The sequence below is a fragment of the Candoia aspera genome, chromosome 4 (assembly GCF_035149785.1).
Source record: "Candoia aspera isolate rCanAsp1 chromosome 4, rCanAsp1.hap2, whole genome shotgun sequence".
NCBI classification, from domain to species: Eukaryota; Metazoa; Chordata; class Lepidosauria; order Squamata; family Boidae; genus Candoia; species Candoia aspera.
Window position 1 is genome coordinate 6,149,074 of NC_086156.1, and position 14,768 is coordinate 6,163,841.

At 41.4% G+C, this 14,768-nt stretch overlaps 1 protein-coding gene across 1 annotated transcript in view; it reads left to right on the forward strand.

Annotated features, from left to right (window-relative positions):
- LOC134497608 (sodium channel protein type 5 subunit alpha-like) overlaps positions 1-14,424 on the forward strand; it is a 113,444-nt gene extending 99,020 nt beyond the window's left edge. The window contains exons 9-13 of the mRNA XM_063303333.1: positions 6,684-6,737; positions 8,489-8,630; positions 9,550-9,650; positions 10,845-11,115; positions 12,748-14,424. Coding sequence (XP_063159403.1) covers positions 6,684-6,737; positions 8,489-8,630; positions 9,550-9,650; positions 10,845-11,115; positions 12,748-13,973 — 1,794 coding nt within the window. The 3' untranslated portion in view covers positions 13,974-14,424. The remainder of the gene's footprint in view (positions 1-6,683; positions 6,738-8,488; positions 8,631-9,549; positions 9,651-10,844; positions 11,116-12,747) is intronic.
- The last annotated feature ends 344 nt before the right edge of the window (positions 14,425-14,768 follow it).

Genomic DNA, 14,768 nt, shown 5'->3' on the forward strand with positions numbered 1-14,768 from the left:
GGTGGCGCTGCGGGTTAAACCGCTGAGCTGCCGATCGGAAGGTCGGCGGTTCGAAACCGCGCGGCGGGGTGAGCTCCCGTTGCTCGTCCCAGCTCCTGCTCACCTAGCAGTTCGAAACCATGCAAATGTGAGTAGATCAATAGGTACCGCTTCGGCGGGAAGGTAACGGCGTTCCGTGTCATCATGCTGGCCACATGACCCGGAAAATGTCTATGGACAACGCCGGCTCTAAGGCTTAGAAACGGAGATGAGCACCGCCCCCTAGAGTCGGACACGACTGGACTTTTCATCAAGGGAAACCTTTACCTTTAATATTAGCTATATTTGATTAATTGTAATTTGAATCATTTTTCGTACCCCAACCCACTACTTTGTTTCAGCTTTCCCCACTTTTTTGGGGAGGAATCCCACGCTGGAAAAAGTTTCACACCAGAGTTTTGATTTATTCTCTCCTTACCTCTTTCCACCCCTTTTTACAAATGTATTGCTTACTGCTGTTTTCTTCCTGTTTCATCCTTTGTCCATGAAGCCATAACCCTGCATTGTCCCATGTAAAGAACAATCCGCATCATTTTTTAAAATTGCAGTGTAAAAAATGGGAGATTGCTGTGTTTGCTTCATAATTATGGAGTGCTTCCAATGCACTCCTGTCTGTTGTCTCTGGAGATACTTCTGCATGGAGGTTTCAGAGTTGGTCTTTCCGTCTGTGCCTTTGACTGTCTCAGGTCCTGGATGAAGGTGATGTTGGGGGGCCAGGTCCTCCACTGGGCTAATATTTTGGTCCCCAAGATATGGGATGCTATATGGAATGCTGGGTCAATCCAAGAATCTATCCAGCCTAGGGATATCTTCAGGTAGTTGTGAAATAGAGAAAGATGGTGGTAGTCCGTTGACAAGGTCTGTTTCTAACAGTATAATCTGACTCATTTATCTCTTAGATAACTTCCACGCTCCTTAGTGATAAAGACATAAAGGAACTGCAGAGGTACAGACATTTCTGTTAATTTGAATCTGTGCAACATGGTCTTGCATTTGCCGGTCTCCCTGTCTATTTCAGGCTGACTTGCCTATTTACCACATTGCAGATGAGGCTGTAACCCTTCCCCTTCTCTCTCAGCAAGGATTATCTTTGCAGTTCCTTCCTTCACATGAAAGAATTAGATTAGACGGCCCATCATTCCCTTCCTTTGTGATGAAGCAGTTGCATTTACACTCTTGTATACTTAAGTCTCCAGAGTGAATACATACAGTACAGTAGTCTGGTTTCCCATTTCTTTGCTGAAAGCTAAACTAGCAAATATGTATCTTCTATATTGATAGAAATGGTCTCTTTAGGAAAGAGGGGCCATTTTATGCTGTTTTTGCAGAACCCAACTTTCTGGTACATTTAGTAGGGCATTGCATAGATCTATGTCATGACGCACCAATATTTCTTGACAATGCAGAATTTGAGAGCCAAACATTTTTATCTGTTTGTTTTTTCTGCTTGCAATTAGTAATATTGAGACAGGGGGCTTAAAATAGCAAGTAGATTTCTAAAACAAAATAGGAGGCAAAATGCCATGCCCACACTTCAGTGGGCTTGTGCTGGATCACCAGATAGTATTCCCATTAGAACTAAGTCAAAATACTGGGCTAGAAAATATCACATCTGTCTTTTCACCCTTAATAGGAAAAATGTCTTGAACTGGCCTAGTCATGATTTGATGAAGAGCAGGGCCAACCCTGGAAAACCAGACCTTACTCTTGATGCCATGACACTACCTGGAAAAGCCAGGCTAATTTCAACCTGGTTTACAAAGTTCAGTGGCTAAATCACATTTTATCTAGGTTTGTTATGTGAACCAGGCCATCACATTAAGCCCTAGTGTGATATGTTTGTTCCAGCTTAGAGTATTATGAGAACACAGAAAGCATAGTTTGTTAACAATGTAGTTTAACCTGTTGTTGTACCCAGCCATTATTGGGAAAATCTTGGGCGGATTGACAAGCCAGCCTTGGTAATAGTTCCATTATGTTTTTTCAACAACAAAACATGACCTAGGTGGACATCCATGTAGAAAAAATGGGATGACTCAGCAAAGACATTTGTAGTCAGCTCAAAAATCCTACTCCCTTGAAAAACATTGGCTTTCTTTTTGTTTATCTTCCAGGGGTGCACACTTGAGTAGGTGTTGATTATGCCTTCTGCACTCTTAGAAGCCAAAAGGGTGGGGATGAAAAAAATGTCTTGTGGACACATGAAATTGACTCAGATCACTGACTGATGGATATTTAGCCCAGCATTGTGAGCAATACTCTGTGGCTGCCTTCCATTGCCCTGAGATCCCTTTGAACCAAAGATTAGATCTGCTTGCATGTAGTTTGCCATTGAGCTATAGTCCCTTCCCAAAATAAGAGACTAGCCTTCAATGATTGGTGCAGGAAAAGAAGCACAGTTCATGAGTTAACTCCTTACTGTATCATCCAACATTTCATGGATTGAAATGAAGGTATACATTTAAGACTCCAGTTCTCTGTATCACTGCCTGAATATCCCCACCCCCTGTGTTTTTGTTATAATCATTGGAGGCCTTTTTGCTGTCTGCAGATACTGAGTTAGGATTCAACATGCTGTCATTCATGGATTTAACAGCTTAAGGTTTTGTTCTTAGGATAATTGTCCTCCATGAGTTGAAATGGCATGCTGTGAACTTCTCAATATTCCAAGTATTGGAATAAGATGGACTATTTATCAATCACATCCCATTGTTGAGGGCAGGTTGGGTGGAAGAGGGACCCCCACATCTATCAACCCTTTATCCTCCATTGCAGCAGATGAGGAAAGACCATGTAGCACACAGCCTTTATTAGGTCCTGGATAATGAGGTCATTAGGAGTGTAGTAAGAGAAACCAATAGTGATGGCTGCTTTCAAAGAGATCAATCCATTTCCATACATTTCATAAGATAGGAATCAGAGGAAGTTGCCTTATACTGAGGGAAACTTTTGATTCATCCGGTTCAGGATGGTTTGCTCCTACTGACAATAACTTACCAAAGTTTCAAGCAGGGCCCATCTGTGGAGTTTTTATCTTTATTTTTTTATTATATTTTTATCCCACTTTTTTTTTGTCAACTCAAGGCAGCCTACATACCGAATGCTCCCGCCTCCTATTTGTCCTACATCAACAATCTTGTGAGATGGGTTGGGCTGAAAAAGAGTGACTGGACCAAAGTCACTCAAGTAGCTTTCATGCCTAAGGGGGAGGGGGGGGGACTAGAACTGGCATTTACCTGGTTTCCAGCCCAGCACCTTAGCTGCTACACCAGCTGGCTTTCTGGAGTTGTCAGGAACTGAGTCTGAAGTGTGAACTTTTGCCATAAATTGGTCTTACTGAAGAAAGCAGTGTACAGTATTATCAATGGGAGCAGGGGAAGGTGGGCAGACTTACCAAGTCTCCCACTTGGAAAAGAATCAATATTGCTTCTGATATCAAGCTTCACTGTACCCCTTTCTGCTTCTCATCTCCCAATTTAGTCTTCTCAGGGCTGAGTTGAAGCTCAATTTCATTTTCCTACAGTGTTACTGACATTTCAGATAGAGGTGCCAAGAATTGAGTTTTGCAACTTTGCTAACTACAAGTAGCTAGATAGCTCACATGTTTGCCTGGGTAAATGACAAAGATAATATTATCCATGTGAACAGAGGGGCTTTTAATAGACTAGGAGAGGAAAAGAACCAAAATCAAAACTAGTTTGCTTCTATTTGTTGACCACTGGGCACCTCTACCAAGGCATAACTTTTTGGCTCTTAAGTACAACTTGATATCATGGCCTTGTTGGTTTATCAGTCGGATTCATTTTTTATTTTGATTGAAAATTGGCAACAGTCCACTGGTTGTGAGCTGAAGGATGTTTGCTGGGTACATTCCCCTTCCCATGAAAATGAAACCTTCCCCTACCAGTGTTCCCTGAAATTCATTCAGTCAACAGTCTAAACACGTTCCACTCTCTCACCAGCATCACCACCAGTTTCAATATGAGATAATATTTACCTGGATGTCTTCCAGGAAGGAGAGTATCACACAACACACCACTGAAGTTTTTGCCACCTCCAGATCGGGACTGTAAGTGGCTCCTAATTCTCTGATATTTTTTTTTCTCCCTGGCCTCATTTTTCATGCTATCATCACTTCTTTGCAAAAGCGTCTTGTGAAGGATTCCAGAACTCCAAAGGAGCTTTAGATTATCTCACTGCTGCCTTCCCTTGTGTGAAAAGAGAGGGGGGACCTTTGCTTCAACAGTTCTGCCTTCCATCAGTATCTTGGCACTATCTGATCAATTCATGAGCTACAATGACTTTTTTAAAATGATAAATGCCACATTTCTCCTCCATCTGGAATTTAGCTCAAATAACACCCCCAGGATGAAAATGTCATGCAGAGATATGCAAGACTGCTCACCGATAGGAAAGTAATGCAAGGAAAAATTAGGCACACTTTGAAGGGCATGCTACAGAACCTTTTTCTTCCTGCCTTAAACTTCCAGAGCAGAAGAAATGGCTTTTAAGTGAAAAGGTGTTGTAAGAAGCTCAAATTTCTATCCACAAGGTTTACAGAAACATCAGGAGGCAAGGGAAGAAATTATTAAACCACCTGCAGAAGGATCAATATGTAGGATTAGATCATCATTTGTTTCAGGGAAACAGCCTGTTACATTATCTGTTCTTCTAAGCTCCAGCTGGTTGGTGGTTGTTTTTTTTAAATCCATGAATGAGTCTGTCCTTTTTCCCAGGGTCTATATCAATATTTCCATAACTATCTCCTTCCTTCCTTCCTTCCTTCCTTCCTTCCTTCCTTCCTTCCTTCCTTCCTTCCTTCCTTCCGATTTATAGCCTGCTTTTATGTCAGGAGCTTAGAGTAGTGTGTATAGCACTCCCTCCTTCAATATCTCCAAGATCATGGAGCAGACTGGGCTGAGGAACAGCAGCTCGCCCCAAGACACCCAGGGAGCATCCATGGCTGAAGGTGGACTTGAACCTGTGTCTGTCTGCTCCTAGGCCAACATCACTGTAATACATTGGCTTTTGGACCACTATACCATGAATAATAGATGAGGACATTCCCCCAGGCCCTACAGGTTAATCATCTGAGGTATAGTTTAGCATGTTCTCTGAGATAGGTTTTGGGATTATAAATGTTTCATTACCATTCTGGGTAATGTCATTTCCCCACATCTCCTGCACTAATGATGTTACCTTGTATGTACTCCACACCTTCTCTCCTATTGTATAGTTTAGCACTTGAAATGATCAGATAGGGGATTTAGAGCATGAATGAAACAGTTAAAATAATCCGTTGCGATATAATTCTAACCATTATTTCAGTACTTAGGGTTTTTCCACTGTCTCTGTTTATGGAGCCACTGACTTCTAATGGAGGAAGAAAAAAAATCATGGACACACTATACACAACAGTGAGGAAAAATTAGAGGGTGGGCTCAAGGGATGCATATTTCTTTTAAATTTTCACTTTAAATAAAAGTAATTCAAGTTTAAAGTTTAAATTCGAGTATTACGACCTTTTTGTTTTCATTCAAAACAATGGCTGTTTGGATGACTGGGGAATTCACATAATTATTCTCTGATTTATCCCATTTTGCCAAGACTCAGAAGTAATGGAATGCATGTAAATGTTGCATTTTGGGTAGCTATGAGTTGAATGCTGTGATTTGTTCTTGTTTGCAACAAATCAGTGCAGGTCTGTTCTCATTGGATTGGGATATATTTGTCTTCATTCTTATTCATTCATCTGTCTTGGCTTGATATATTGGGAATACACAGTTACATCCTAAATGTGGGGTGTAAGGAAGAGAAGAGGTCAGTTTTTGTTCCATGGGCAGAAGGCTGAAACCTTCTCAGAGACTCAGAGGTAAACATACAATGACAAAAGTCATGATGGTGAAGGCTATGTAACTGGTAGTTACCATAGTACATAGTACCCTTTTTCATTTACCCTCAGTGTTAGACTATAGCATGCCTGCATTTCAGGAGAGAATCATTAATAAAAAAGCCAATATTTCTCAGTGTCTTCTGGTGTTCTAAATCCACTTCAAGAAAGCTGTATATTGTGATTCTCAAAAGAGTCCCTAGAGGTACATTCTTTACATGGGCAAGAGCTTGCCATCTAGATAATTTCCTGTCTTCTCAACAAGGAAAGGGAATTGACCAATTTAGAGGAAGGTGGGAGGGCTCAGTGTTCCAAGAGAACAATATGGAATGGGATGTGGGAGCTATTGGGGGACAGAAGAATTGGCCCAAATTGGTCCCAGAGAAAGTCTTGGAAGGAATGCTTATTGCTTCTCATTCCCCAAACCCTGCAGTGAGAGCTCCACAGGGTTGTTGTCTCCTCCCCCTCCCTTCCCCCTCTCCCCCTCCCCCTCCCCCTCCTCCTCCTCACACCCAAGGCAATCTCATGTTTTAAATCATTAGAAGGTTCAGACATCCAACTTGGAGACTATCTCTAGGCTTTAATGCTAGCCCGAATTCAGGGGACCATGTTGCTATTTTATTAATAGCCCTGAGAAGTATCCTCACCACCACCATCACCACCACCAAACTGCAGATAAAGCACAAAGTAAGAAAGTCGTGGCTGATTATCACTGCCTAAATCTAATGCATTTCTCTTCTTCTTTTTTTTCTAGGCAACTTTTAAAGGTTGGATGGAGATTATGTATGCAGCGGTAGATTCACGAGAGGTGGGCTGCTTTTGTCTAGTGCTTTGTTTCCCTCCCCCACTGGCTTTTTTCTGTACATTGTTTGCTAACAATGGGTGAACTCATGGGGAAATGATTTCCCTATAACTGAGGAATTAGCTCTCTTGGTGGACTATACTGGGCAGGCATACATGGCAGCAGGATTGTCCACAGCAAAGTGGGGACAACCTATGGCAAGTCCTGTCTTGCAGTGACTTGTGTATTCCCTTCCTTTACACATCTGTTTCATGACACAGCTGCAGGGCATGGCTTGCTTAGTAATATCACTGTGCATGCTCAGACACCATGAAAGCATATTCCTTACTTGCCAGCAAAAAACAGGCCTGCCAGGCCAGCTTGCTTGTTTTCTGCTAGTAAGTGCCAACTCCCAACCAAGGGCAGAGTAGCTGCAGCCTGTTGCTACTGGCTGGTTTTTGTTTTTGTTTTTGTTTTTGTTTTGCCAGCAAGGAATAATTAAAGCACTATTTTTTTTAAAAAAATGCCATTTTTCGCTTGGTTTTTTAAAACAATTTTCTGAGAATCAAGTTATATCAGTTAACTTCACTGCCTATAGTGGAAACGCTCATGCTTGGCAGCAATGTTTGAAGCGGTGCCAAATGACTGGAGACCACCATTTCAATTACACACAGTCACCTGGGTGATGCTACAGTGGTGGGAATTTGGGAAACCAAAGAAAACCTTTAGGCTCAAGTATCCGGTGTGGTTTGGAGCACAAGGCAGGGGGGGAGGGGGAGAAAGTTCAAGCTAAGAATAGACGTCACTTCTATGCTCCAGCTAAAATATTGGAGCCCTGCAGCTGCCCACAGAAACTGGCCCTGTGTGAAGACCTCACTGAAATAAATAAGAGTAATGCAAAAACCTTAGTTACAGGATCCTCTTCTTGAACAATCACCATTAGACTGAATGCTGCTGTATGAGAACAATGGTTCCTCTTCATTCAGATGATACTTTTAGATTCAACCCCCAGTGCCTCATTTGGTCAATTTTCCCTTCTCTAGTAGTTGTGCTGGTTGGGAAATCTGGAACGGAATCTGGCATATCTGGAGGAAACTAAACTGAGGGAGGCCAGTGTGTAGGATTGCATTGTAGTAATCACACAATAAAGGAGAATGCAATCTATATGAGATGAACCTTAGGGTTATGCTCACTAGTTCTTCTGCTCTGGCCCCTTTCTGAAGGAGCATGCAAAAGCTCATTTGCTCTTTTTCACAACAATCAGCTACTATCTCACATCAATGGGTTCCCCCTTTCTCAACTTTTTGACTCTGGAGGAACCCTTGAAATATTTTTCAGGCCTGGGGAACCCCTGCACAGTCAGGCTCAAATATAGGCCAGAAGCTACAAAACTATTATATCCGTTTCATGGGTAGGCCTGTATCTATGCATCAACAGTGTTCTTAAACTGAAAATAAAGAATGAAACTTACCTCTTTAATGTGAAGTTGCCTGAAGTTGAAATAATTTTTCAAATAAATCATGATCTCCCAGGGAACCCTAGTGACCTTTCGTGGAACCATGGAACCCTGATTGAGAAACCCTGGGTTCCCCAATTTGATCTGCTGTAATGGCTTCCTTATTTTTATTAGCTAAGCCAGCTATTGGTTTGGAATGATGATAATTGTCAACCAACCCAACTAGGTTAGAGGAAAGATGGCTTAATTTAGTAATGGTGGTGTTTTAGGACCACACAGATGTTCATCCTGTTCCCCTTTTCTTTCCCATTTTGCTTGGCAGAGGGAGGAGCAGCCTATATGGGAATACAACTTGTACATGTACCTCTACTTTGTGACATTTATCATCTTTGGTTCCTTCTTCACCTTGAATCTCTTCATTGGTGTCATCATCGACAATTTCAATCAACAAAAGAAGAAGATAAGTAGTTCCACTTGAATCTTATACAACAGCTGTGTAAGATTCTAGCTGTCATTTTCTCTTTTTTAAACCCAAGATATAGTGCACTATATTGTACTGATTTTGCCTTATTTTTGCAACAAAAAGTGGGTAACAAATTTAATGGAAGTAAGACCAACCACACTCAGCAAGAGAACACATGCTCAGGGGCATTGGGGGTGTGGGGCTGTATGTGAAAAAAGTCAATATGGCAGCCGCAATTTTACAATCAAAATCTTGCCCCTTTTTATGTGTGACGCATGTAAAAGAAGAGTGGGGCTTTGATCACGCAGTTGCAGTCACTACCTTGACTTTTTTGACCCCTTCTGACTGACAGCCCTGCACATGTTTTGCAGTAGATGGCACAACACTGAAGGAGATCACTCAGGAGTCACACGTGATAAAAGACAGTTTCCTTTTGTTTCCAACCAAAAGTAAATATATCTAAGATGCGCCAGGGAAAATCCACAGCCTTTTGTCTGCAATCAAATTTATTTATTTGTTAGATTTCTATCCCGCCTTTCATTCAGGAGCTCAAGGCAACATATGTAGCACTCCCTCCTGCTATATCCCCCCACATCAACACTCTGAAGTAGGTTGGGCTGAGAGAGGGACTGGGAGTTTATTTTATTAACTAATGTATTAATTAATTAAATCTATTTATATGGCTGCCCACTTGCCGTGTGACTCTTCTTCAGCTTCCATGGCTTGGAGAAAGCAGGACTTAAGTCTTCTGCTCCTTAACCAGTACACCACAAATTTTAACCTTTCTTAAGGTGTAGTGAATTAGAGTAATGTTCCTGGGAATACTTCAGGTTCAGTAATGAACCTGAATATCTAAGGTATTTTTCCCCTGCTGTTTTTTCCAAACCAAAATAACGTTAGTGGTATCTCCCTATACTTAGGTGGACAAGATATCTTCATGACGGAGGAGCAGAAAAAATACTATAATGCCATGAAAAAACTAGGATCCAAGAAACCTCAGAAGCCTATCCCCCGTCCACTGGTGAGTCTTCCCAAACTAGGACTCCCAGCTCTGGGCTGCAAATATCCAGGTGGCTGCTAGGTGGCAGCAAAGGTATACAGAAAACACCAACTTTTTACTGCAAGTACAAAGTGGCCATCCAGTGTTTGCAGCCCAAAGTGTACCTTTCAATTTCTTGATAAGGTGTCCTTTCCCTTCTGCAAACGATACCAGCCATTGAAATCTTTGATGGTATATGATTTGTTTGTCATTTATAGGTGTATCTACAAGCAGTTCAACCATTAATTCTAAAAAAAAGCCTGTGTGTGTTAGCATGGTTGCAACTCAGTTCTGTTCAAATAAATCAGAATATTGTGATATTCTTAATATCAGAGAATTGTGATCAGGCTTTGTGTCATAAAACATGGTACTCTTCTTTCCTGGCAGGCAAGTCCAGTGGTCCTAACCACACCTCACTTTCCCATTTTCTTATAATGAGTATCGTAGGAATTAATGCCATACTGTAGGCTCAGTATCTCACTTATCCAACAGGGCTTGTAGCTTCTGATGCAGGCCTTCCTTCTTCCCTTAGTGACATGATAGCTCTCATTTGAATTCAGTTTGCTGCCAGAATGGGAATGGTGTACTAAAGGAAAGAATTCAAACAGTTGAATGCCACTTTTGGTGACTCTTTTGGTGACTCTTGGAACACCTCCATTTGAATCCATGATATTGGCAGCAGTGTGGAAATGGTTTATCTTGGTCTTTAATGGGATATTTTCTTAGTTTCCAGTCCAGCCTTCAGACCCATGGTGGTCTCCTTTCCAAATACCCACCAAGTCCAGCCCTGCTTGGTTTAGTTTTGTGGAAATTAGCCAAGATTGGCTAGATGCTGAAAGGTCTACCAATGTAGGGTTTTTTTATACATGAGGGTAGTTCAGGAGTCTACATCTCTGAAGCAACGGTCTTCAACTATTCTTAAATTACCCAGTAGGCTGCCCATTAATCTGCTTGCTCACTGCTTTGACCAACAAAAGTTGACCCAGCTTTCAGTATCAGAGTCCAAGCTACTATTACAGTATTTATTATGTTCAAAATATTCTTGTACAGTTAACCATCTCAACTCAGTCCAACTCAAAAGTTGTCATTTTTCATTTCAAACTTGACTAGATTCAACGTTATACCGTACTGTGACCTGGCTGCTATGACATACTAATATCTCCTTAATATCTCCAGAACAAGTGTCAAGGTTTCATCTTTGACATTGTCTCAAATCAAGCCTTTGATGTTTGCATCATGCTTCTGATTTGCCTAAACATGGTGACCATGATGGTGGAAACCGATGACCAGAGCCCAGAAAAAGTGAACATCCTTCACAGAATCAACATGGTCTTTGTTGCAATCTTCACTGCAGAGTGTATTTTCAAAATGACAGCTCTGAGGCACTACTATTTCACCAATGGATGGAATATATTTGATTTTGTAGTCGTGATTCTATCAATTGTTGGTAGGTCAAACTAGACAAATCTGTCTGTTTTCATTTTCAGAACGTTCATTCCTTTTTATGTGCATGTTCATTCTGTCCCATTTTCTCATCAGTTTTCAAAAGAATTATAATCAATAATATAAACAATATTAATATGATTAATAATGTGCACATGAAGGTTGCATGAATTTTTGCTCACATCCGTGTACTTTTAGTTAATATGCATTTCACACATTTTTGCTACGATTTTCTCAAAATACATGCCATTAATTTATGTCTTCTTGTATTCAGGTTTCTCTTATATATTGTACATCTTTGTACACATTTTAGCTAAAAAGTTGCATGAAAATAATCAGAAAACAGCCTATGTTGGTCATAATTTATGGTATTTGGACATACTGACCAAACTCTGGATTGTCCCTGGATATCTCTGGTTCATCTAAATAACCATTTGTAACTATCAGACACAACCCATAATTTGGAAATTTTCCCAAAGGTAATGAGCAACAATCATGTACCAAAGGTATTATGGGACATTCGGAAAACTGATCACCATGCCAAACCAAGAATCCTCCCACCTGTCTTCTCTCCACTATAATATTTCACTTCATCCTTTTCAGCCACCTTCTTTTCCCTTCATTAGTCTAACCAAAACTGGACATTCTTTAAATTCTCAACTGTTTGAAGAATCTCCAGCTTAGCCTTAAATGCAGAAGTGGCAAGAGCAGGCTCTTCTTCCATCTTGATTATTGATAACAGCAGCATGTGCTGGCTACCTTTGAAGCAGGTGTCCTTGTAGATGGGCAGCTGATCTGCACTGAAATGTCATCTGAACACAGAACTACAACTGTGTTGTGACTTCATTTGGCCAAATTAGAATTGTTGCATTTGTGGAATCCTCTTCCTGCTCTGGCTGGCCCCTAACACTTGCACAGTTTTGTGTATGCAGTATAACACGATGACCTACAGTATATGCCCATAGGGGCTTCCCTGTGCCCTACTGATTAAATAGAGGACTATCTCTGTTTATTTAATGCATGTATACACAACAGTATTCAATATGACATATTCATTTCATGAGCTGTTCCCTTGAAGTCATTAATCATTATGATTCTATGGAACAAGAGTGGGAGAGGACTTCTCCTTCCAGCCCTGCTTGTAGAGGCTTCTTGTTGACCATCAGTGGACAGAGGATGCTGGACAAAATGGACCCATTGTTCTCGAACAAGCAGGTCTTCTCTTATACTCACAGTCAGATTTCCTAGGCTACACAGCCAGCCTAATGCGGAAGATCTGCTTTTGTGTACTAAGAATTGTTTGTATGTTTGTTTGTTTACAATATTTGCATGATGTTTCCATCTAAGCAACCACAACTGGTACAATAAAAGAATCCATAAATCATTGTAATATATACCACAGGTAATGGAAACATTAAGAATGTAGTAAATATCAAATGGGAAGGAAAGGACAGGACTCAGCTGATGTCCGGGCAATCCCTATTTGCATGCTCAACTGAGCTTTCACATGGATAGTTTATAAACCAGTGGATTGTTCTGATTTGTTTATCTGGGTACTTGTATGTCTCTGCAGTCACTATCCTTCTAGAGCACTAACTGGATGTTTATTTTTTACCTTCCTCTCTCTTCTCCCAAGGCTCAGTGCTGTCCGACATCATCCAGAAATACTTCTTTTCCCCCACCCTGTTCCGAGTCATCCGCTTGGCTCGGATAGGTCGGATCCTGAGACTTATAAGAGGTGCCAAAGGAATCCGAACTCTTTTGTTTGCCTTAATGATGTCCCTCCCTGCGTTGTTCAATATTGGGCTCCTCCTGTTCCTGGTTATGTTTATTTATGCCATCTTTGGCATGGCCAACTTTGCCTATGTTAAGAAAGAGTATGGGATTGATGACATGTTCAACTTCCAGACGTTTGCCAACAGCATGCTTTGCCTCTTCCAAATCACTACGTCAGCTGGCTGGGATGCTCTTCTCAACCCCATTTTGAACACGGGGCCACCATATTGTGACCCCAGCTACACTAACACGAATGGCTCAAGGGGAAACTGTGGCAGTCCTGCAGTGGGAATTCTGTTCTTTGTTACTTACATCATCATCTCTTTTCTCATTGTTGTAAACATGTACATAGCTATTATTTTAGAGAACTTCAGTGTTGCCACTGAAGAGAGTACAGAGCCTCTAAGTGAGGATGACTTTGATATGTTTTATGAAGCTTGGGAGAAGTTTGACCCCGAAGCTACTCAGTTTATTGAGTATGCTGCCCTTCCCAATTTTGCAGATGCTCTGCCAGAACCCTTGCGCATTGCAAAACCCAACCAAATTAAGCTCATAGCAATGGACCTTCCCATGGTGAGTGGAGACAGGATCCATTGCTTAGATATTTTGTTTGCTTTCACCAAAAGAGTGCTGGGAGAATCTGGAGAGATGGATGCCCTTAAAATACAGATGGAGGAAAAATTCATGGCGGCCAACCCATCGAAGATTTCTTATGAACCCATCACCACCACACTGAGGCGAAAACAGGAAGAGGTGTCTGCCATTGTCATCCAGAGGGCTTACAGAAGCCACCTTTTCCAGCGCTCCCTCAAGCAAGCTTCCTTCTTATACCGCCAAAAAACTTGCCATCTTGAGGATGAGGCACCAGAGAAGGAAGGCCTCATTGCCTTCATGATGAGTGAAAACTACGGGAAGCCAATAGACAAATCAGAAACTGTCTCTTCCACTTCCTTCCCCCCTTCCTATGATAGTGTCACCCGGGGCACCAGTGAGAACTTCCAGCTGAGGCCGACAGACTCCAGTGGAAGTGATGAACCACTAGACGATCAGTTATCAGCTGACCGAGATAAAGAGTCAATTGTTTAAATGTTTCTCTCTCGTTTAGAACACTTTACAATATTGTTTACAGAATGTAATGCTGTCACTACACAACCGTTGAAGCACCCTTGTTAGGCATTGGTTGCAAAGGCAGCAGGAAGGCAGGTAAGCCCTGAAGGAAGGGGGCGTCGCCGTGTTAGAGAGGCATGGCCTCTGACCCTGCTCTTTCCCACTTTGCTCAACGTTTATATTTATATATGCACAAGGAGGGCGGGAGGGGAGCCAGCACAAGGTCACAGCCGGAGTGTGATTACGGAGACGCTAAACTGTAATACAGTAAATATTTATACCTATACACAGATAAACCTGAGCGCATACTTTCATTTTAAGGTCTTACTTATATTAGTGCATTTATTTATGGCAATGTATGACCTTGCATTCTATAGCAAGAATTTTGGGATGGAGAGGAAGAGAGAGCAATCAAGTAGCTGCTGTAGCAATGCTGTAATAATGTATATGTTATGAATGGTCTTTCTAATATATATATATATATATATATATATATATATATATATATATATAGTAGTCCTCCTTTAGCGACCATAATTGGAACTGGCAATTTGGCCATTAAGTGAAACAGTAGCTAAGTGAAACCGCGACTGTGCTTATGACCTTACTTCAGCTTTCCTTTGCTTTACAGACCTGCGAAGGTCATAAATGCGAGGGTTGGCCATAAAGTTACTTTTTCATCACCATCGTGACTGTGAACGGTTGCTAAATGAGGGAGTCACTAAATGAGGACTACCTGTATGTATGTTTGTGTGCCTTCTTTTCCACAAATGT